The 23,596-nt window shown below is 38.1% G+C and overlaps 1 protein-coding gene across 1 annotated transcript in view; it reads right to left on the minus strand.

Moving 5' to 3' along the window:
* The window catches only part of LOC307176365 (uncharacterized protein), a gene marked incomplete at its 5' end in the record, with an annotated part of 91,721 nt that overhangs the window by 60,256 nt on the left and 7,869 nt on the right, over positions 1 to 23,596 (minus strand). Inside the window, 2 exons of the mRNA XM_079902404.1 lie at positions 18,914 to 19,004; positions 20,967 to 21,048. Coding sequence (XP_079758530.1) covers positions 21,013 to 21,048 — 36 coding nt within the window. The 3' untranslated portion in view covers positions 18,914 to 19,004; positions 20,967 to 21,012. The remainder of the gene's footprint in view (positions 1 to 18,913; positions 19,005 to 20,966; positions 21,049 to 23,596) is intronic.

Genomic DNA, 23,596 nt, shown 5'->3' on the forward strand with positions numbered 1-23,596 from the left:
GATAGAGCAGATAAAGTGCCTGGCCTCAGGGAGCTTGTGCTTCAGAGGATGTACATCAGCTAGATAGACTGAATGATGGATACTATATTGGGTTCACACTTCGTCTCCAGAAAAAAAATTATCCATAGACGTGATCCAGGAGTCAAATGGCAAAAGACCTAGCCTCAAAGTGAGTGTTAATTTCATTAAATGGTAGGCAAAAATTATTTTATATGCCGAGATAGGCTCTGCTTAAAAGACACACTATTCCTCCAAACGTATTATACAAGCCAGCTTATGAACCTGTGACTTTTTCTAGGAGAAATGTTGCCTTCTTTCCCAAGAAGGGAGCGGTAGGGGTCGGGGTGGAAGTAGTTTCATCATCAGAGGCACAGTCTCACTACTACTGCTCAGCTCCAATTTGCAACCTTCTGAATGGTTTCCAGACTAAGTCATTTAGCAAAGTGATGAAGAAAAAATGGCCCATTAATCTTATTAATTATTAATATCTTAATAATCTTAATAATTAATCTTATGATGTGTGTTATAACTGAACTATGGGTTTAGCATAGGAAAAATATTATTTGCATTGATTAGAAATATGCTTTATGGCTGCATATATTATTCACTCTGAACATTCTAAAATTATTAGCTGGGTTGACATGATGAACTGCACAGGAGTACTTCTAGATGACATCTCAATGTCATCTGTTACTCACATCATATAGGTCTAGGAATCAATATGTATTTTACTCAATATGAGATCTTATTCCAAACACCAAAATATGCCTGTTTTTATTCGATGGTTATCATCTTGAAACTACCAGCTAAACATCATTTAGAAAATTCAAAGCAAGTAAATTACTGTATTAACTGTCCAACTATGATTATGACTTTCCTCCACTTACAGCTGAACCTAATATAATGATCTGGTCAGTCTGACTAGGAGGATTTATTCATTAATTTACTCAAATGTTCTGAGGTATATTTTGAAGGACTTAAATTATGGTCTGCTTTGTAGGATCCAACAGTAAGGCTGCAGGTTTATCTCCTACAAGCTCTGTGACCTTGCCCAAGTGACTTAGCATCTCTGAGCCTCACTTTCCTAATCTGTAAAATGGAAACAATAATAGAACCCAAGTTGTAAAGCTGAAGGGAAAAAAAGTAATATGGTAATGTATTTTGGCACAAAAGAGCAGTTACGCCGATGGTCATTATTTGTGAATACTGTTGCTAAGATTATTGAAAACCTGTTGTGTGTTAGGTGCTGTTCAAGGACTAGAATTTTAAGACTGTTCTTCACCTTTATCCCAGTTTTACCTGCAAAGTTCTGCCATGCACTGGAAAAACATACTGGTATTTCTAGGGAAGGGGACCACTCAGGTGACATTTTTGTTTCACCAGGTATATAAAGTATACAAAGGTTATAGTGTATCTTTTAAGTCCTTTGGACGTCTAGTTACCTTTCACTAGAATGATTCTAGTAGATCCTGATAGATACCTGAGACAAGGTCAGGTCAGTGATGTTGGTACCTTTTCTGGCTTAAGAGCATAGGGCAGAAACACAGGAAGAGAGGTCTTCCTTTTCCACTCCTGTTACTAAGAACCCTCTCGAATAATGACAATCTGAAACAGATCACTACATTGTTGCATGTTGTAGAATCAAAGCAGTGTACAAAGCAAAGAGCACTGGCCTCCATTATACTTGCATTTCACTCGAGATTCACTTTTCTAGACCGTGGAGAAAGCACGTGTTCCAACACTTTCCAGGTACTGGAATATTACAATCTGGCAATCTCCACCACTGCATGTTTGATCACACCATTCCCTGCAAATGGAATGCTGTTCCATCAAGGTCAGATTGACCAGTGCAAATACCTGATTTTATTGTACGGTCAGAACCAAATTAACTTACTGAAATTCTGCCCAGCTCAGGGTCTACCTTCTCTGTGAAACCTCCTGTGAGATCCCAAGTTACAAACAACTCTATCTTCTTCAGAAGACACTGTATACTATATAAATAGTAATTTACATATAAATATATATATATGTGTGTGTGTATTTCTTTGTTACATTAAGTTATAACTCCTGTGGTTTCTCTTCTTAACTAAACTGGACCCCCTTATCATCACAGTGGCCATGTACATCATTGTATCCTCCAAAAAATCCAGATAATAATATCATGGATTCAGTATATAGTTGTTTAATACAAAACAATTAACTAACCACTGCAGAATACTAGTGTCTCTCAAGGTGTGTTCAGTGGATCATAAATCCTATGAGACAGTCCATGAAGGAAAAGATTTCAAATAAATTTGGGATCTGTTGTCCACTACATCTCCTTATCAGAGACTCATAATTCACAAGACTCGTAAAAAGCTCTGTAGCAAAGAAACTGTTGACTTAGTTTGACCCAGTATTTCTCTTACAAGAGTATCAGTTCCGGAGGTCAAGGACATTTTCCACCTCTAATACAACATCTCTACTGCCTAGTAGAGTGCCTGGCACTTAGTAGACACCTAATAAATATTTGAATAAGTTTCAACATACATTCCCCTTTTAAGCTATAGAAGAAAAACACAGTATATAGTAGATTTTGATTTACTTGGGGAGAATAATAATATGAATAGATAAATTTACACAAATCATTTTGAAGTATATATATTTGATAATACTTTTTTCCACAAATACACAATTGCACATTTAGTGGTGATAGTAAACGAACTACATTTGCTTCGGAAAACTTGCTAAGAAGGATGGCTACTAAAAACTACAACTTGAACCCAAAACAATTGATTTAGTTCATTGGTCCCCACTCCTTAGCAGTTTTAATATAGAAGAAAATAGACGCATATATTTCTTTTCTGCCATAATATGACATCATATAAGCAATGCTATTTTATTAGCTAGAAATAAGATTTGCTTTTGTTATTTTAGTACATATGATCACATAAGAATAATTCTAGATTTTTTCCCCTCCTGTGACTCTCATAGCATCCCCATCTAAAATAGACTTTGGAGATTTAGATCAAATGTCATATCAATTGTCCTAGACTGCTTACTATGTGCTTTCACTATAGATTTTAATGTCAATAGAGAAAGGAGAAGGAAAAGTCAGAGGGAAATGAAACAGGTGTATGCAACACCCCTCTCTACTACCGACATTTCTCAGAATTCTGGGGGAAGTTGCATCTATAAGTGGAAAGTTTTTCACCATGGAACTCACGGTAGTTGAACTTCTCATGAAGAATTTTTTTTCACTACTGAATAAAAATATGTTTGATTTTACCATAACTGAAAAGTTCTCCTGTTTCTACTTCTGAAGTTTGCCCTCAAGACTACTGTTTACCTAATGGAAGGGACTCCTATGCATGGAGGAAAAAGTGCACCATTTGAAGGAAAAGGTAAAGGAGTGATATTCAGGTAGCTCTTCATTCCACCAATGAAAACATACACATAGATTTTCCACTTTACACCTCATTTTCCACCTTATTGTCATGATTTTGAAATGAATATGTAGGGTCTGATGAGTTTGTCAATAGTCTATAATTATTAGTGTTATTAAAATAGAATACAAATGATAAGCCATATGTAAAAATGCTGTGTAAGTAAACTGCTATACCCCAAATAATACAAATGAGTGAATGGCAGTAAATGCTAAGAGGGATTAACAACATAAAGGATATTAAAAAAATGATGACTGTATTTCATATTTATGTGTCTTTTTCTCTCTCACTCTGTTTTTTGTTTTTTTTTTTTGGCGGTACGCGGGCCTCTCACTGTTGTGGCCTCTCCCGTTGCGGAGCACAGGCTCCGGACAGGCAAGCTCAGTGGCCATGGCTCACGGGCCCAGCCGCTCCACGGCATGTGGGATCTTCCCGGACCGGGGCACGAACCCGTGTCCCCTGCATCGGCAGGCAGAACACTCAACCACTGCGCCACCAGGGAAGCCTTTCTCCCTCACTCTTACTCAACTCCTAAATAACTAAGAGAATATGCTCACAAATGGTAAGTATGTTTTGGATGTTCGATGTGTGTTTGTGGGAAAGAACAAAAAAAAACTGCCTCAGTTAGGTCAAATATCATACAAGAGATGAATGAGATTAGAGATGGGATTGGGATTTGTGTTAGTTACACAATAGCTAACCAATCACAGATATGACAGTGTAGTGCAATATGCAAATATACTTTTAAACAACTTCTCTTAAGTTATCTACTGTCTGTAAAGACAATCACACTCAACTCCTCTGCACTTAACCCCAGAGCTTCTGAGTTAGAATCTGTTAGAAATAGGTACACGTTTCATTGCTTTGGCAACATTTACATGGCTCTGCATCAGGCAATACAACTACTAAGATCACACTCTGGGAATTCAGGAAAGGCTAGTGTCCAGTTCTGGTCGTTCTACCACCCAACTGTGATCTAGGGTAAATTCCTGATGAAAAGAAAAAGAAAAACCCTGAAGATGCTGAAACAGTATTTCCTACTTCACAGGGTCGTCATGGGGTTAAAAGGTCATTAGGATAAAGTGCCTCTCACCCAGGAAACACTGATAAATGCTACTGATGCTACCATCATCATCATGACCGATCACGAACATATTGCCACATGGAAATTCAACATTCCCTGGGCCATTCACAACTTTCCTTTAAAGGACTCATATTCCATGTGGGGTCTTAACACCTTCAAATAACAGAAAATACAAGTCTTTACGCCTTCTTTTCTGTAGCTAATTTTGGCATCTTTCACCTCTGTCCACTTAAGTGTTGGTTTAGCATATTCTTGTCACACAAAGAAGCTACTTCCCAAAGAGAGGAACAATGTGTCAAGTGACAAAGACATTGAGTGAATTCTTTCACATCCTAGATTGTCCACGGTACAGCTCAGCTGGTCTCTGGGTTGGAAGGCCTGGGTCTACTTTGCTCCTCTGTTACAGGGGAAGGGACATGGTCCTTAGCATGTGCTCTGTGAAACAGAGGCAGCTGAGGGTAGAATTATAACACAAGCAGAACTGGCTTCAATTCTTCCTTCTTAGGTCTTTTTCTTCTTGTTCAGCTGTTCAAGGAACTTGCCTGCCCTCTGTCCCTGCCAGGACGATGTTACATCTGCCTGGATAAGTAGGTCACCATTGTATATCAGGAAAGGTCTTATTTGTAATTATCAGGAACCAGATACGGCTAATTTGAGCAGAAAAGGAAACTTTTGGAAGTTTACGGCTAGGTCTCAGTAACTAGAAGCAGACTAAACAACCGAAAGCCAAAGCTATGCTATTGCAATTATAGGATCAGGCCAAAGTGATGTTATAAGTCCTAGCTGGCCTTGCTACCAAGCAGGAACAGGAAACAGGAGGTTGACCCAGCACTGCTGGCCTTGCTTCTTTACATCATGTATTTGTAATTCAAAATCCAAGAGAGGGGTGCAGTTGGCCAACCCGAGGTCGCCCGACTGTTTTCCATCTGTAAGGGAGACTGAGCATGTGAGTAAACAGTGTATCTGACATGTTCAGCTTGTATAACGAGAGGAAGGCTCTGTTTCTCACCAAGACCCACAAAGTGGAAAATTCCCCAAAGAGAAAGGAATTTCAGATCAGATGCTTGGAAAGTTAAAAACAACAACAACAAACAAATGCAGATGTGGAATTAAAGACATGGAGTCATTCAGAACCTATATGTGGAGTGATTCAGACCTGAGTTCACATCTGGAGCAAGCTACTCAATCTTGCTGAGCTTCAATTTTCTTTAAAGGAAACAACGTGGAAGATGATGTCCACATGTAACTTGTGGTACACATGAAGGAGGGTAGTACAGTATATGATGCCTGGCACATCCTATGCATTTTCTAAAACTACTAGTAGTACTATTATTATTGTTACTTATTATACAATTTATTGTAGAAATTAACAGGGAGAGTATTAATAAATGTTAATACAGTGCTAAGTGTCACATTTATGATCTCAGCTAAATATTTGTTGATTCAACAAACATTCCACATATCAGAAAATAACCTGTTAGTATATATATATATATTTTTTTTTCAGAAGAAAAGAAACCCTGAGGCTTAGAAAGTGTAAACAATGTACCAAAAGTCACTCATTTAAGAGGTAATGGAATATAATTCAGCCTTAAAAAATGAAGGAGATCCTTTCATTTGTGACAATATAGATGAAACAGGAGTGCATTATGCTGATGAAATAAGCCAGACAGGATAAATACGAATGATATCATTTATATATGGAATCTAAAAAGAAAAAAAGCCACACTCATAGAAACAGAGTAGAAAACTGGTTGCCAGGGGCTGGGGTGTGGGTGGGGAAAAGAGGGGAAGACTGGTAAAAGGGTACAAACTTTCAGCTGCAGGATGAATAAGGTCTGAGGATCTACTGTATAACATAGTTACTACAGTCAATAATACTGTACTGTATAACTAACATTTTCTGAGAGAATAGAACTTAAGTGTTCTCACCAAAAAAAGAAAAAAAGGAAAAAGGTGTCATGAGCTGTTAGATGTATTAATTAACGTGATGGGAAGGATCCTTTTGCAACGCATATGTATATCAAATCATCATGATATACTCTTTGACTATCTTACAGTTTTGTCAATTATACCTCAATAAAACAGAAAAAAAAGAGGTAATAAAGATGAGACTCCAATCCAGGATTATCCAGCTCAAAAAACTACACTCTTAACCATTACAATATAGTATCCATCCATATGTTGTAACTGTAAAATGCTTAACACAAAGGAAACGGTATTTACTCTAACTCTAATGCTTACTAGATATTAGTTATGTGGTATGCTTTACTTCTAACTACAAGGGTATAAGGTGCAAAGTCTTGCTACAGAACATAAAAGCCCCTGTGGTACCCTGTACGATAAACACGGTACCTGTAAATCTCTCATCTCTCAACCCAGAGTCTCCTCAAGTTGGAGGTCTTTACCCCCTTTATAATGTGGGAATAATGCCTTTCTCACATTTGCACTGGGCATGAAAATCCATACTTCCAGGTGTACACTGAACCTCCACTTAGCTCCTCGTCACCTTGGAATCACCAGACCAAAGATCATTTATTCCATTAATATAAATGATGTAGGGATAGAAGTACAGAATATACAGAGAGTGTTGGAGGAATCCAAACAACAAGTCCTCCACTCTCAAAACAAATTTTAGAGTTCCAAAAGTAAACAGCAATGTTTGGAAATAAAACTAAAAATGAAACTAACATCTACAATTAGCCAAGTATTTATTATGGGCCAGGCTACTTACTAGGCACTTGATAAACATTACAGCTCATCTTCCTGCAGTCCTTCAAAGCATATAATATTGTTTCTATTTCATAGAGAAGAAAATTGTATCTAAGCAGGTTAGTGATTAGCCCAAGACCACAGGGCTAGGCTGTAAGAAAAGAAGGCCAAAATGGTGATGGATGTTATAACTAGAAGATTATGGCTAATCAAATAAAAATATTCAAAACGGTCGTAATGTATTATGAGGATTTCTTTAGAATAACTTGGGTGCCTTAGTGAATACAGTAGTGGTAGGCACTACAGTCTCTTTAATTTGCTAATCATACAAATCTACTTTAATATTCTTGGCGACAAGGAGCTAACTACTGATAAGACAGCTTCTTCAGTTTGGGGGCTACTCCAGGGTGAAATGCCGGAACGTCTTACTGCCTGCAACGTTACCTAGTTCTACCAGGGGGAATAAAGCAGAACAAGTAGCCACTGTTCTTGACAAATGGATACAGTTTCAGTTTTTCAAACTATGAGTGTCAGATTCATTCATTGTATCAGATAGATCTGTCAAATGGCTTTGCCCATTTACTAATGGATGGCACACTGCAGACACACGTTGGGTCAAAGGACTCAATGTCACCTCATTGATACTGTCATCAATATAATTTGTATTGGCATTTTGTCTCACCCTGACTTTACGGACTCTGTGAGGAGATCCAGGTCTCCAGACCATGGACTGATCACCTCTGCTTGACACAGTATTCTCTGCTCATTTCCAGAGGGGACCAAGGATGAGCTCTTGTACTTCTGAGTCTATTCACCCTACCTGGCAACACATACTAGCTGGGCTGATTGGATCAAGCAGGAGCCCCAGAGTTTAAATTTCCAGCTGCATTGGAGGAAACAGAGGCTATGCCCCAATCCCATAACCCCTCACTTCTTACTGCTAGCCTATCCTAGGCTGTTCTTGCTGATAGGAGTATTTCATGCTAAAAATTAATTTTGCTTACCTGATGGCAGTCACACAACCTCAAATGCCATTTTTATAAATAAGGCAACCACCAATGGAGTGTGATTTAGGGTTTTTTCTTCTGTAGACCCTGCCTACCCTATAAAATCTCCCATTACTGCATCATGGAGACTATAATCCCTTTCCGAGGGAATAGATTCTTTCCAACCATAAGATGAAATAAGAACTTACATTTCCACACTGCCCAAAAGGAAATAAATTGATTACAAAATGCAGGAGAATGACTGATTTTCCACATTTGTTGTGTTCATTAAAGGGTTTTTGAATAGACTTGACAGTATTAAAGAAGTTCAACACACACAAAATAAAAATTAATAAATGAAGAGAAAAAAATTGCATTTACAACAAATAACAAAATAAACACACTGATATATAAAAGGTTGTTATACATCGATGAAAAATGGATGCCATAAAGTCACAAAGTAAAAAGTATTAACAGCCAATAAAGATATGAAAATATGTTCAACTTGCTATTATTAATCAAAGAAATACAAATAAAATAATTCAGGTGTCATATTTTACTGACTAGAATGACAAAGTTTTAAAAAACTTGATAATACTGGTATTGATATTGATAATACTGGTACTGATGAGTGTGTGTAAGAAACCACATTGGATGTTAAATTCTTGGTAGAAATAAAAAGCACGGTAACCTTTCTGGAAGACAATATGTCAGTATGTACCAGAACTGACAACCAGCCATTCAAGTTCTAGAAGTCCATTCTAAGGAAATAAACAAATGCTCAAAGACATATGAACAAGGATGCTTGTCTCATTGTTTAGCAGAGCAAAACAGGAATAATCTAAATGTTGAACAGTAGGGACTGGTTAAATAAATAACAGAATGCTGTTCAACCATTAAAAATGATGCTGAAGATTTTTATTAGGTGATGAGTAATCATACTTATATTACTAAATAAAAATGTTATAGAACTGTTTTGTAGTTTGATATAATAATTAAAGGTATTTTATACTTGCATTGTATTTATATGCACCCCGTCACAAAAAAGTTTCAAAAGATACCCTCAAAAATGTTACAGAGATGATTTATCAGAAATGGGATTTTGAGTTATTTTTCCTTTTTTCTTTAAATCCTTTCAATTTTGGAGTTTCTGCAATGAGCCTGTATTATTTTTACAATTAAAAATATTTAAATTTACAACAAAAGGATCTAAATTCCTCCAGTTTTCCATGTATTTTCCACCGTGGCTCAGGGTATTTGTGTAAAAAAAAAATCAGCTTATTTTCTCTTTTGTATCAATCTAAATTTACTTTTCATAAGTTAACTATTTTAGTCTGGCAAAAGGTTCACACAGGAAAATTGTTAAGGTCTGAGTATTATATTACCTTTAAAAGCACTGGAAACTTCGAAATTATTTCTTTCAGAATTTTCATATAATACTGAAAGGCGGGGGGGGGGGGGAGGTAGCAAAATGAAGGGAAGTAGTAGTCAACTTCAATTAAGAAAAAGCAACAAGAGGCAGTTTGTACTCTTTTGATACGGCAGAAGGCCCATGTGTCAACTCATGCTAAAAAATGTATATCTACACACACATATATATGTTTGTGTGTATTATATGTATATGTGACACATACACATAATTAATCCACAGCCTTAGGCTAATCACTCATTGTGGCAGAAACAACGAGCTGTTGACTACACTTTAATTAGCTCCTCCAGCCTGTAGAGGCATCACTAGGACCAAGATAGGAACAACATTCTCCATCTCCGCTTGCATCTGGGTATGGTTCTATCCCAAAGAATGTGACCAGAGGTGACCTGAAGAGTTTATGTCTGAAGGATAACGAGTTGATAATTGTAGCTTGCAGCTTCCTCTCTCCTTTCCTTTTTAGGACAAACGTAGAGCCACTTGATGAAGGTGGTGGGTCCCTGAATAACTGAGCAGAAAACTGACCCTCAGACCACCAAAGTCCATACTACACTCCTGAGTGAGTGAGAAATGAACTGTCCATGTGTTGCTCCACTGAGGTTTAAGGTTTATTATTTAGTGTTTAACTAACGCATTTTTTCTTTAAACCTCAGTTGCCTTCTCTGTAAAATAAAGTCTTTGAAAAGGATCCACTGTAAGTTTTTTCCCTTGCTTATGTTTTTATCTTAGTTTTTAATTCTCAGAAACATTGCGCGCATTTTACCTTTTAAGTTAGTAAGTCTACTTTTTTTCCCACAAAGACGGGTTCTTCAAGTTATGGAGAAGTCATAGCAGACTGTTGCTTCAGTTTAAGATACGCATTCACATATGAGATGAGAAGGGTGAGGACCCAGAGAAACGCCTTTGACAGAGGGGAGTGAGAGCATACTGAAGAATGTTTAGTAATAAAGAATTCAGATGGGAGTAACGGATGGGTTACATCTAACAGATTTGCTCAAAGGAATTCTGGAAAGGCAAATATGTGAAAATGTATAGCACAGACATGAAATGCCTTTTGGTCCCTAAATGGATTTCATTTCAAAGACGTGCATATTGCAAATACATGTACCATAACACTTCTCTGTCCACTTCTAGAATTTTCTAAAGCCTGACAGAACAGCTGCAGAGAGAGGATGTCATTCCAAGATAATCGACTGCAAGTGACTAAATTAAGATAAAAATGTCCTTAACCTTGAACAGTTTTTAAAGAGATTTTAGAAGAAAGGAGCCCTCCAGGGGGTTGTATAACTATATAATTGTACCCTTTCTAAAAGGCTATTTACAGATACATAATGTTTCCCCTCCATTCTTTAAAGTAAAATATAGGATAAAAAAAAATAGTTTGGGGATAATATTTGTTTGGGACAGCAGGCACTGCTAATCAGTACCACTCTCTCCTTATTCCTTACTACCAGAGCCCTGGTTTAGGAGACCCCATTATCCTTAAGGCTAAGGTGGCCAGTTTAAAATCCGAGCTGATGAGATCTAAGTGCAAGTCTGCTGACCATCTGTGGTAAAAAATTTGCTCTCTGAGTTAGACACTGCCTTTTTTTTCTTACTTAATTTCTTTTTTTTTTTCCTTTTCTTTCTTCCTGCCCAAATTGTTGGAACACTATTGGAGATTCCGGGGTCACTTTGAAGCTATGTGGACGTGCTAGAGATGTGGAAGCTGGAAGAGCGAAGCAACCCAGTCCCCTGGTGATGCCCTTCAGCAGCTGGACTAACGCTAGAGGGACTATCTCCAAACTTCCTGCTACCCGTGGAAAGTAAGGTAAATCACTCAGTCACTTTCTGTTACCTACTAACTGATCCAGAACTCTAACCTCAGGGTTCTAGAACCCTTCTCAGTATCCCATAGTCATACTCATGTTCCAGACTCCTGATCATCAGACTTGCTTATAGCAGATGTATGGGGAGGGCAGGCTCTCCTGAAAGCCCTCATACTTCCTCCCCTACCCCCACCACACACAAATAATGATCTTTATGGCCCTCATCCCTCTATCTACACTCAGAGGCCAGGGCCCCCAGGAAGGCTTCACTGACAACCCTTTACTCCTCTCTACATGCAGAAAGGGTAGAGGTGTGGGCTCTGGAATCAGACTTCCTAGACTTGAATTCTTAATCTGTTACTTACCAGTTTAGGACGTGGGCAAAGTAGTTACCTTCTCTGGACACCCCTGTAAAAGAGGAACACTAAGTAGCACCTATGTACCTTACTGAAAGGATTAAATGAGCAAATGCAGGTAAAGTTCTTATAATTTTTTCTTGGGTCAATCAATTCTAGCCGCTATGGTTACCTTTGGCTAATTTAGGGCAGAGTCCCTTTGCCCTCCTTTGGTTCTCTGGGCCCGTCTCATTCACAACACACACAACCGCATACTGCATTCACAACACACAACCACATACTGCAGAGTTTTGAAAGGTGGTTCTCAAAATGTGGTCCCTGGGCCAGCAATATCAGCCACACCTGGGAACTGGTTAGAACTCTGGCACTGGAGCCCAGCAATCTGTGTTTTAACAATATTCTCAGGCAAATCTGATGCACACTAAAGGTTGACGACAACTGAGAACATCTGTCTCACACTCTCCTGGAGGCATTCACCAAAAATAGAGTTACAGGACCTTACACCTGACCAGCTGGAGAAGGGGTCTAGTAATTGCCCTGGTTATCATGCTTGTCATGATTTTTCAGCACCTAAATGTTTGAGAATCACTGCCATTTTGAATGTGTGTTTCACTTGTCTGTTTTTCCAGTGGACTTTACTTCCTTGCAAGGGAGGTTTGTGAAGATTTGTTGCTGTTGTTTGCATTATTAGTTTTATTATGCTAATTCTAGAATCTCTGGTGCATAGTGCAATCTCAGGCAGGAAGTAGTGGCTCATTAAAACAGGTATCCCAAAAGTCTTAGTAGAACTTCAAGATTAATTCCTTCAGGAAGAGGTAAAATTGTCATTAGATGCAGATGATATGATACTATATAGAGAAAACCCTAAAGACTCTACATGAAAACTACTACAACTGATAAACGAATTCAGCAAGGTAGCAGAATACAAGATTAACATACAGAAATTGGTTGCATTTCTTTATACCAACAATGAAATATCGGAAAGGGAATGTAAAAAACAATGCCTTTTAAAATTACAACCCCAAAAATGAAATACTTAGGAATAAACCTCACCAAGAAGGCAAAAGACTTATACGCGGAGAACTGTAAGACATTAATAAAGGAAAGTGAAGATGATTCAAAGAAATGGAAAGACATCTCATGTTCTTGGGTTGGAGGAATTAACATTGTTAAAATGCTCATACTACCCAAAGCAATCTACAGATTTAATGCGATCCCTATCAAATTACCCATGACATTTTTCACGCAATTAGAACAAATAATCCTAAAATTCATACAGAACCATAAAAGACCCAGAATCGCCAAAGCAATCCTGAAGAAAAAGAACAACGTTGGAGGCATAGCCACCCCAGACTCAGACAGTACTCCAAAGTCACAGTAATCAAAACAGCGTGGTATTGGCACAAAAACAGACATATGGATCAATGGAACAGAATACAGAGCCCAGAAATAAACACACACACCTCAGTTAATCTTTGACAATTAATCTTTGACAAAGGAGGCAAGAATATATAATGGGAAAGAGACAGGCTCTTCCGCAAGTGGTGTTGGTAAAGTTGGACAGCCTTATATAAACCAGTGAAGTTAGAACACATCCTTTCACCATACACGAAAATAAACTCAAAATGTCTTAAAGACTTAAACATAAGACATGACACCATAAAACTTCTAGAAGAGAACACAGGCAAAATAGTCTCTGACATATATCATACCAATGTTTTCTTAGGTCAGTCTCCCAAGACAATAGAAATAAAAATGAAAATAAACAAAGGGGACCGAATCAAACTTACAAGCTTTTGCACAGCAAAGGAAACCATAAACAAAATGAAAAGACAACCTACAGAATGGGAGAAAATATTTGCAAATGATGCGACCAGCAAGGGCTTAATTTCCAAAATATACAAACAGCTCATACAACTTGATGACAATAAAAGCAAACAACCCAATCAAAAAAATAGGCAGAAGACTTAAAGAGACATTTCTCCAAAGAAGAAATACAGATGGCCAATAGGCACATAAAAAGATGCTCAACACTGCCAATTATTAAAGAAATGCAAATCAAAACTACCATGAGGTACCACCTCACACCAGTCAGAATGGCCACCATTAAAAAGTCTACGAATAACATATGCTGGAGAAGGTGTGGAGAAAAGGGAACCCTCCTACAACACTGTTGGTGGGAATGTAAGTTGGTGCAGCCACTGTGGAAAACAGTATGGAGGTTCCTCAGAAAACTAAAAATAGACCTACCATATGATCCAGCAATCCCACTCCTGGGCGTATATCCAGACCAAACTATAATTCAAAAAGACACATTCACCCTGATCTTCACAGCAGCAATATTCACAATAGCCAAGACATGGAAACAACCTAAATGTCCATCAACAGATGAATGGATAAAGACGATGTGGTACATAGATACAATGAAATACTACTCAGCCATAAAAAAAAGAATGAAATAATGCCATTTGCAGCAGCAACACGGATGCAACAGGAGATTATCATACTAAGCAAAGTAAGTAAGAAAGAGAAAGACAAATACCATGATACCACTTATATGTGGAATCTAAAATATGACACAAATGAACCTATCTATGAAACAGAAACAGAATCAGAGACATAGAGAATAGACTGGTGGCTGCCAAGGGGGAAGCAGGTGGGAGAGGGATGAACTGGGAGTTTGGGATTAGCAGATGCAAACTGGTATATATAGATTGGCGAAACAACAAGGTCCTACTATATAGCACAGGGAACTATATTCAATATCCTGTGATAAACCATAATGGAAAAGAGTATGAAAAAGAATGTATATACATATGTATAACAGAGTCACTTTGCTGTACAGCAGTAATTAACACAACGCTGTAAACCAAGTATACTCCAATAAAAAATAAGTTAATTAAATTTTTAAAAAGATTAATTCCTTCAGAAGAACAAGTACTACACATTCACAAAAAAAGCACCCTTTGAAAGTTTAAATTTTTGAATTTCTTTGCCACTTCCTTAGTTTTGATCATCTTGGACAATATATTTTCAATACTGACTTTTAAAAAGAATTGTGTTTCAGTGTTTGCTATCCTTAGACAGAAACAGATAAGTACAACTAAATACTTGTTTTTCAAAAGTCTCAAAAGTATAAGGGAAATGAAAGTAATTATATCTTCAAATGATTTTGGGGTATGTTTCTAATTTCATACTTCTGATGCGATTCAAGATTAAAACTGTATTAAGACATTTGAGACATGCCGCATTGGTATTAAATGAATTTAATTTTGTGTAAAGTGGCTGAAATATTTTCTTCAGCAAACATACCTGCAGATATAAAATCACAACCATAAATCTACAAAAAAGCAAGCTATTGAATGAAATCTGATTGGTTATTTCCCTGCAGTATGGATCTGCTAATAATTTAATTTACTACTTGCTAACAGAAGCCAAAATTTAAATATACATATACACATGTCTGTGTGTATATATCTATCTCTTCAATTTTAAACCATTCATATATACGAACAAGTATACATACACATATATAACAATTGTTCATATATATGAACAATTTAAATTAAAGAAAGTACATCTGGTGGCCTATTTTTTCCCCCCGATTTCTAAAGAACACCATATTCTATTCTAGGCAGTGGAATGTCAATCCACCTTAAGGGTTGTTCAATGAGCATATCTGAGAAACCACTGGTTTAGCCAATGATGTACTTATTGAGGGAGGCCCTAGTGCCACTGTCAAGAGCTTATCCACAGGAGAGATAAGAAGGTACTTGTTTGGTTTGTGAAAAGAAGGAGTAGTGAGGAATGGCAGGTAGCTGCAGGCTGATGACACGTGATGTCCATATATATGTAGAACCAACACACCCATAATTGCACCCATTTTCCATACCCAAATCCAAAGCCTTTATATCATTAATCCCAGGCAAAAATGATAAGATTCATGTGTGTTACTATCCCACGGCTTCAAGATGCCTCTAAACTCATATGAGTATGTCTTAGTTTTATCAGTGGAGGACAAACCAGGCTTCTATCACCAAGCCCCATTCCATAACAGGCAAACCAGTCCAAGACTTCTCTGAGTGCTGCAGGAGAGTCTATGGAAGGGGCGCTCACTCCACTGTGATGCCTAAAATGCCTTTGCACAGAGCAAACATTCAATACATGCTGAGTGAATGAATGAGTGAACCGGCTCATTTCAGGGAAATTCCATTCAACAGGCTGGCATTCCTTCCTACCCATCTTAACCGTTAAGCTTGCCATCAGACAAAAATTTAATTATAAAACGTTAGAGCTGAGGAAATTTTAGAAACTATCTACTCTCCAGAGGTATACAACTTTAATTTCGTGGTAAAAAGCACTAGGAGTGATTTAGGAGTCTATCAGACCTGAGTCCAAATTCCACATCTACCATATTTTGGTGAGCAAATAACTACTTCTGAGGCTCTGTTCCATATATGCATTATGGGATATCATAATAATACATACATTAATTGTATGACTATCAGGGGATGAAATGACACAATCCATTTGCCATGGTCGGCTAAGTAATTTGCCCCAAGTAAGCACTCAAGACATTAGCCAATATTAATAGCGGAGAGATGAAAACAAAACTCTGGGACTGATGCCTACCCTAGTGGCCCCAGTGGTCATAATGACTTTCTTCCATTCAGCCTGCTCTCTTCTCACTAAGACTAAGGAAGAGAAGATGAACAAATTAGGAATAACAATTTGAAAATGGTTTTATACTCCCCGGATGAATGGAATTATAATAAAATGATTCATGAGTTCTGCAGAAATATGATGAGACTTTAGATCTTTATGTTAGTTCTCTACAAAACCAATTGATGGCGCTAAGATGTACCTTCCCACCCAGCCCCATCCTTACCAGGATCAAATATCATTGTAAATGGAAAAGTCAACCACACATAATCAACAAGCTAAGTTACAAGCCAGTGAAGTCTCAGAGCTTTGATAGAGAAAATTCAGATTTATCATTATATGTAAAAATAAGATGATATGAAGAACTCAATCTAAAAAATATTACCTGGAGATCTATAATCTCTACAATAGTGCTATAAAAAGTAAAGAGCTAGAAATCTATTTCGATGGTTTTCCTTGTAAGAAAGCACTTTCTGTATAACTTTTAATGTACTATTGATGAGAACAATTCAACAAAATTCAAATAAATATCTGCAGATGTCCTACGAGAAGAAAAGAACAGAGTTAGATGTGACAGGGGATAACTGGACTTCAGGATGAGTAAGACCCTATACTTGACCTCAATAAATTAACATGAAATACAGTGGATGAGTCATGTACAGAATGTCAGAATTCTAAAAGGCCAAGCTAAGTACCAAAAGGAACACGTGGGGACTCTTAAGAAGGAAATAAAATATTGGTTAGTTGATTACGAAAAGGCAGAAGGGAGTAGGTTCCCTTTGGCTGCTCTTTGAAGAGATTACTTCCTTTCCCCCCTAGTCCTGAGGCTAGGGTGGCATGGGCAATAGAGGAATGTGGGGACTGAGAATCATTTCTACTCTCACCAGAGTGGCTGGAAGCAGATTTTCTTACCCGGATGTAGTAGTATGCTAATATTTAAGGGTTCTTGTGGTCAGAGAGAAGGGTTTGAATACTCCGGCTCCATCTCTTGCTGTGGGTCAAGTTTCTTACGTTTCCAACACCTCGGCGTCTTTATCTGAAAATTGGGGATGATGATAATGTCTCCCACCTGAGTGTGAGAACTATATGATACAGTGCATACGCAGGGCTAAATTTGGTGCCTGGCACACAGAAAGTGCTCAGTACGGCAGGCGAGTGTAGTGACAATAAAGGCAAAGATGACAGGGGTAGTGCCGGTGTTGCTTCTGCCCCCAGAACAGGCTCTGACTGGGAGAGAGTTAAAGCACCTTTGGGTTCATGGGGGTTTATATATAAGCAACGGTTGATCAATGTGAGCTGGTTGTCCAAATGATTATGTGCAATCTAAGAAAAAAATGGGCCTCGGATCTGCTCAGCTACTTAATAATATTAGCAGCGGGAGTAGTCAAAGAAGCTAAATTTTATTACGTGTTTATATGCCAAACAACGTGCTGAACGTTTTAAAAGGATTTACTCACTTATTACAAGGAGGCTATACGCTAGGTCCTGATAATGTTATTCGTCTCTTTCAGATGTTGACTGAGCCTCAGACGGGTTACAAAAGCACCTAAGATCCCATTGTCAGTACATGACGGAAATGAGTTCAAATCCAGCCTGTCTGACTTGTTCTTAATCACTAAGGTATGAAATTAAGCATGTTGCCCTTTGCCTGATTCTCCTTCTGAGGCCTGAATATTTCACTTAGCTCTCTGAGTGCAGAAGAGAGAAAATTCTCTCTCCTTGACCCAACTTGGCATCAATATCCAACTCCCCTTCTCAAAATGGGTTGCTTCAACGAGCAGCAATGAATGTCGGGTCGTGGACCAGTCACCTTGATGACTAAGAGTCAGACACTAGGGAAAGAAAATGCTCTGTGACAAACCTACCCTTGTACAGAAACAAGACAGAAATGGGGGGACAGGGCAAAAGATAATGGAATAAGGCATAGGAAAAATAGCACATGGCATCGTGACAGTAATAATAATAATAGTAGTAGTAGTACTAGTAATAGTAATAATAGACTTCACTATGCTCTAGGCATTGTATTAAGTGCTTGGCGTAACTGACTTCATGTTAACATTGAAAACAAGTCTATGGGGATGAAATATTATTAACATCATTTTATAGGCAGGAGTATTGAGGTTCAGGTAATCAGGTAAATTGCCCAAGCTCATATGGTTAGCAAGTGGAAAGCAGAGATTTGAACCAGCATCTACACTCCTAACCATTATCCTATAACCATTATGCTGAAGACATAAGAATTCCAATGGTCTTTCCCCATAACCCACTCCTGCACTCCAGACTTAAATAGTCCACAAGAGAGAGCAAGCTTGGAGTTGCCACTCTTCAGTGAGTGTCAATCATTTCAAAACAGTGTATTTGCTAACAAGATGCACTTCCTGTGATAATCTTCTCAACCAGCTATCAAGAAACAGGAAGCAAAGATTCAAGTAACAGTATGTTCCTACTTACGAGGAAGGTGGGACAGCACAGTTGACACTGGGCTTAACTGTTCTGGAAAACGTGGTCCCAGTAGGCATACACGCTGGTACATTTTCCCCACCTACCAAATACAAAAGAAGTATTTCATTTCCATGTTGCTCTTCAAAGTTCCACCTCATTCGTGCCTGTCATTCATCCTCTGGCCTCTTCCTGTCTCCATTTCTGTACAGAAAGGTGCTGAGTCTCTGCTCTCGGATACAAAAAGGGTGTGTTAGGAGAGGGAGTCATGGTACCTCGATGTCTTTTTTTTTTCATCTTAATTCTATTATGCCAACTCCACTGAACTTAATTAGAGTGAATACAGAATTACACAATTACCCTCTGTTCTAGTCTTCAGATGTTATATTTTGATAAAATTTACGACATGCTGCTCTCCCCTTGAACACCAGATGAACACTAGAAATGGATGTGTGTTGACATAAAATCTGTTATAATTACAATTAAAGTACAGCTTACATAATGATAGTGTTAACATAAAATTATAGATGTGTAGAGACAACGTGGTCATGCATTTTTTAGTATAAGTACATGCTTAGACCAATATCTGTTAGCGGAATGAAGATGGAAGAGAATTTTGGTTAAGCCACAAAGGCTGTTTAAGGAGTTGCAGATAGCTAAGGGGAACTCAAAGACCAGTAAGATAATATTTCCCCTGCCATGTCTGCAATTGCAAAGTGAAGGGAAGATGTGAAAGTAAGTACCCCTATGGAAATTACAAGACAAGTACAATTTTTTCCTTGAGTACCTGGGTAAATGCTTAAATTCTAATGTATATCAGTGATGCAAATTTTCAACTGAGTTTGATAAATCATAAAATAATAATTATACATATATGTATATAAAACTGCATGGAACTAGGCAGTTCAGAATTACTTCTAATTAAAGAGGTACCCTATGACAACTAACTTAAACCTTACAAAATATGGTTCCAAGTACCCTATCAGAGTGAAAAGCAGGAGACTGAAAGGTTTAGTGTAAATGTTTGTAGTCATGGTGTCTTAACTAAAACTACTGTGTCACAAATACTATTAAAATAATTGTGACATTTCATTCACTTTTACTGCAAACAACAAAACAAACTATAGGTATTTTTTCATTTCAGGTAATTATTTTAGCTAACAGTTATTAAATGTTTTGAGAAGACAGAGTGCTAATTGCATTACTTCATTTTACCTTTAAAATAGCGCTTCCATGTAATTATTCTTAATATCTCCATTGTATTAAAGTGTATCTCTAGTTTAGACCTTTCTTCAGAACTGCAGACTTGTGTATCCAACTGTGTACTCAGCATCTCTACTTGGATGTCACGAAAACATCTCAAATCTTATACCTCCAAAACTGGTCTTTAATCCCCCAAACGTGCTCTACCCCAAACTTTTTCCATCTTAGGTGACAGTAACCACACCTTTCTAGTTCCCCAGGCCCTAAATCTCGAATTCACCCTTGACCCCCTCTTCCTTTCCATTCTTGCATTCAATCTACCACGAAATGCTGTCACAACCTTCCCAATGTGCCACTTCTGAGAATTACCAGCCGCTAGCAGCCTGGTGCAGGCCACCAACATAGACCTCGAGGATCCTGTAGTCGCCTCCCGAGATTCTCCCTGACTCCACTCTCTCCCCACATCCTCAAGACCACAGATAGAGTTATGCTTTTCAAACAAGAGACAGTTCATGCCACACCTCGGCTAAAATCCTGCCCCTGGCTGCCTACATTTAGAGTAAAAGACACAATGCATGTGATGGCCTCCCAGGACTTACCCAATCCATCCCATCACATATCCGACCTCCAGCCCTCCTGCTGTCTCTTCCTCCCCACTGACTAAGTCAGCCAGGGTGGCCTCCTTGATATTCCTCCAAGCTGCCCGGCATATTTCTGCCTTAGAGTTTTGGGACTGGTTATTCTTGCTCCCACGGAGTGGTCTCCCCATCATACATTCTGACAACTCCCTCACTTCAAGTCTTTGCTCAAATGTCAACTTATAAAATCCACCCTGACTACCCTATTTAAAATCAGAACCTACCTGTACACTCCTCCAGCACTCCCAACCCAAGCCTCTTCAGTGAGCTTCACATCCTTTTCCTTATCCCGTAGTGCCCATCAACCTGTGACAAAGCATAGAATTTATTTATAACATCCGTTTCCACACGAGAGTGTAAGGAGGGAGAAAGCATGCAAGAAGGAGCACGCAGGCAAAGGCTCTTGTCTAATTTATTCATTGATACGTCCAAGCATAGAGAACAGGAAGATGCTTGATAAATAGTCCTGAAAAAGATACAGATGAGGAAACTAGTAGTAAAGCTCAGAAAGTTTAAGTAACTTCCTCAAGGTTCTAGAGCTAGAAGAGGGTCACAGTAGAATTCACACTTGGGGATGTCGAACTTCAAATCTCTTAGCCTCTCTGCTATCTTTTTTTTTTTTTTCTCCTTCTTTGCGGTACGCGGGCTTCTTACTGTTGCAGCCTCTCCCGTTGCGGAGCACAGGCTCCGGACGCACAGGCTCAGCGGCCATGGCTCACAGGCCCAGCCGCTCCGCAGCATGTGGGATCTTCCCGGATCGGGTCACGAACTCTCAACCACTGCGCCACCAGGGAAGCCCCTCCCTGCTATCTTAAGTCCATGCAATTCAGGATTTGTTTTAATCAGTGCCATGGAAATTCTCACTCCACTGAATAGGATCACTAAAGTGTTCTCTGTCTAGATTTATATATATATTTTCCACTTAAACAAAGGATACAGAAGAGGGGAATTCATCATGGGTTATTGCGGTAGTTTTACAGCAATTTTAGCAATAATGACATTTAAGTAACAGTGATATTTAATGATAGCATAATAATAATAAAATAATAGCTCTTAAATGTATTGAAGACGAATCACATGCTAAACTCGGTGCTAAAATATTTCCATGTATATTTTGTGCAAAATCCTTATGAATATTCTATCAGATGAGCTTGATGTGTAACTCCACCAGGCATACTTCTCTTATTCCGCTTTCAAAGATAAGGAAATTGATGAGAAGTGTGGTAACCGTTTGATCAAGATGAGACTGGTAATAAGTTGCGAGTATGAATTTAAATTCGGGTCTAACTCCAGAATTTGATTTTCAATCCATACATGAAAATTCTCATAATTCCTTTGATAAGGGTATGTTCTCTCCTGGAAAACATCCCCCATTATGTCTGCCTGTGCTCATACCTTCAGGACACAGTCAAGTTTGAAACATGATAAAAATGTTTAAATAGTGTGCTTTAATAAATGGAAATATCTTCATCTAAACAATAACACAAAAAGGCAGGCTGAGCCCTTTGAAGTGGCTTCGTTGCTATCTTCCATCCAGAACAAGAGAAGGAATCAACAGCTGCAGAGTAAAGAAAGCATGAAACCCAGAGATGGAGGATTCTGTAAATGACCAATTACAAGACTATTAAGCCACACTTTCACAGCAAGAGGCAAAATATTCCATTAAACTGAAAATTCTTCTACCCCTCACTCCAAGGCCCACACAAACATTAATGTTGCATTTATTAGGATGTATTTCCTGTGCTCTATCAACTTGACTTTCAGCAACTGTATCAATACAGTCCTTTCGCTTTGCACATATATCTGAATGATGGATTCCATTACTGGAGTTTTGTAGAAAGAGTGGAGTGAATGAAGTAAAGTTTGGGAAGAGCCATCATAATCCATAATGATGGGCACTGAATCAGGACAAGAAGAAACCTCTCTTCTCATTTATTTGAATGAAAATTCTACTATATATTTATTGCCTCTGTACAGGGCCATCTGTTGAATAATGGAAAACAAGCATCGTTCATTTGGAGGTAGGATTTGTGTGCTCAAGTTTCGATGGGCCTGCAGAATTAATCTTGTTTTAGAAATGAAATAAAATGTAATTTCTTACTGTAAGTAGATGTGGTTAAGCAACTGGCAACTTTGATGTCTTTAAATCACTGCAGTTTCGGGGTAGGCAAATCTATAATTATTTCAAGCACTTCTTTATTGGTGCAACAATTGAGCAGTGTACATAGTGGTCAACAACCTGGGCATTGTCAGACGACTCTAAGTTTGAATCTAGACTTTGCCACTCACCAGCTATGTGACTTTCAGCTATGAGAATCACTTTCTTCAGCTTTACACTGTGGATTATTATATGCCCTTTGCAGAACTACTGTAAGAACTAAATGTATATGGGCACAGTGGCTCATAGTAAGGGCTCAAATTAGTACTGTGGTCACTACTAGTAGTACTGAATAGAACTTCTATTCTCATAAAGTGGGATATGTGTCCCTTTATCATTGTAATTTCATATCATTTTACTTGTGACCTTATAATTTAATAGCTTGATCCAAGAAACATTTAGCAGTAAATATAATTGAAAGAAGATTACCTGTCAAACATGAAATACTGTAGTATCAAGTGTGCTGGCACAATACTCTTCTCAGATAATTAACCTGTAAAAATATGTTATGGTCTTCTTTTTAATTGAGCACATTGAACATATATATTTACTGTGCCAATTGGCGAAAGGTCCATTAATTAATCAGTCTAACTATATGTTGCATAAACGTCTTCTAAACATAATCGTATATGTATTTTATTTGTTGGGAAAATGTGTTTGAGATTGTTCTTTTCTGCCTATTTAAAGTAAGAGGAT

Source organism: Stenella coeruleoalba, assembly GCF_951394435.1.
Source record: "Stenella coeruleoalba genome assembly, chromosome: 17".
Taxonomy (NCBI): domain Eukaryota; kingdom Metazoa; phylum Chordata; class Mammalia; order Artiodactyla; family Delphinidae; genus Stenella; species Stenella coeruleoalba.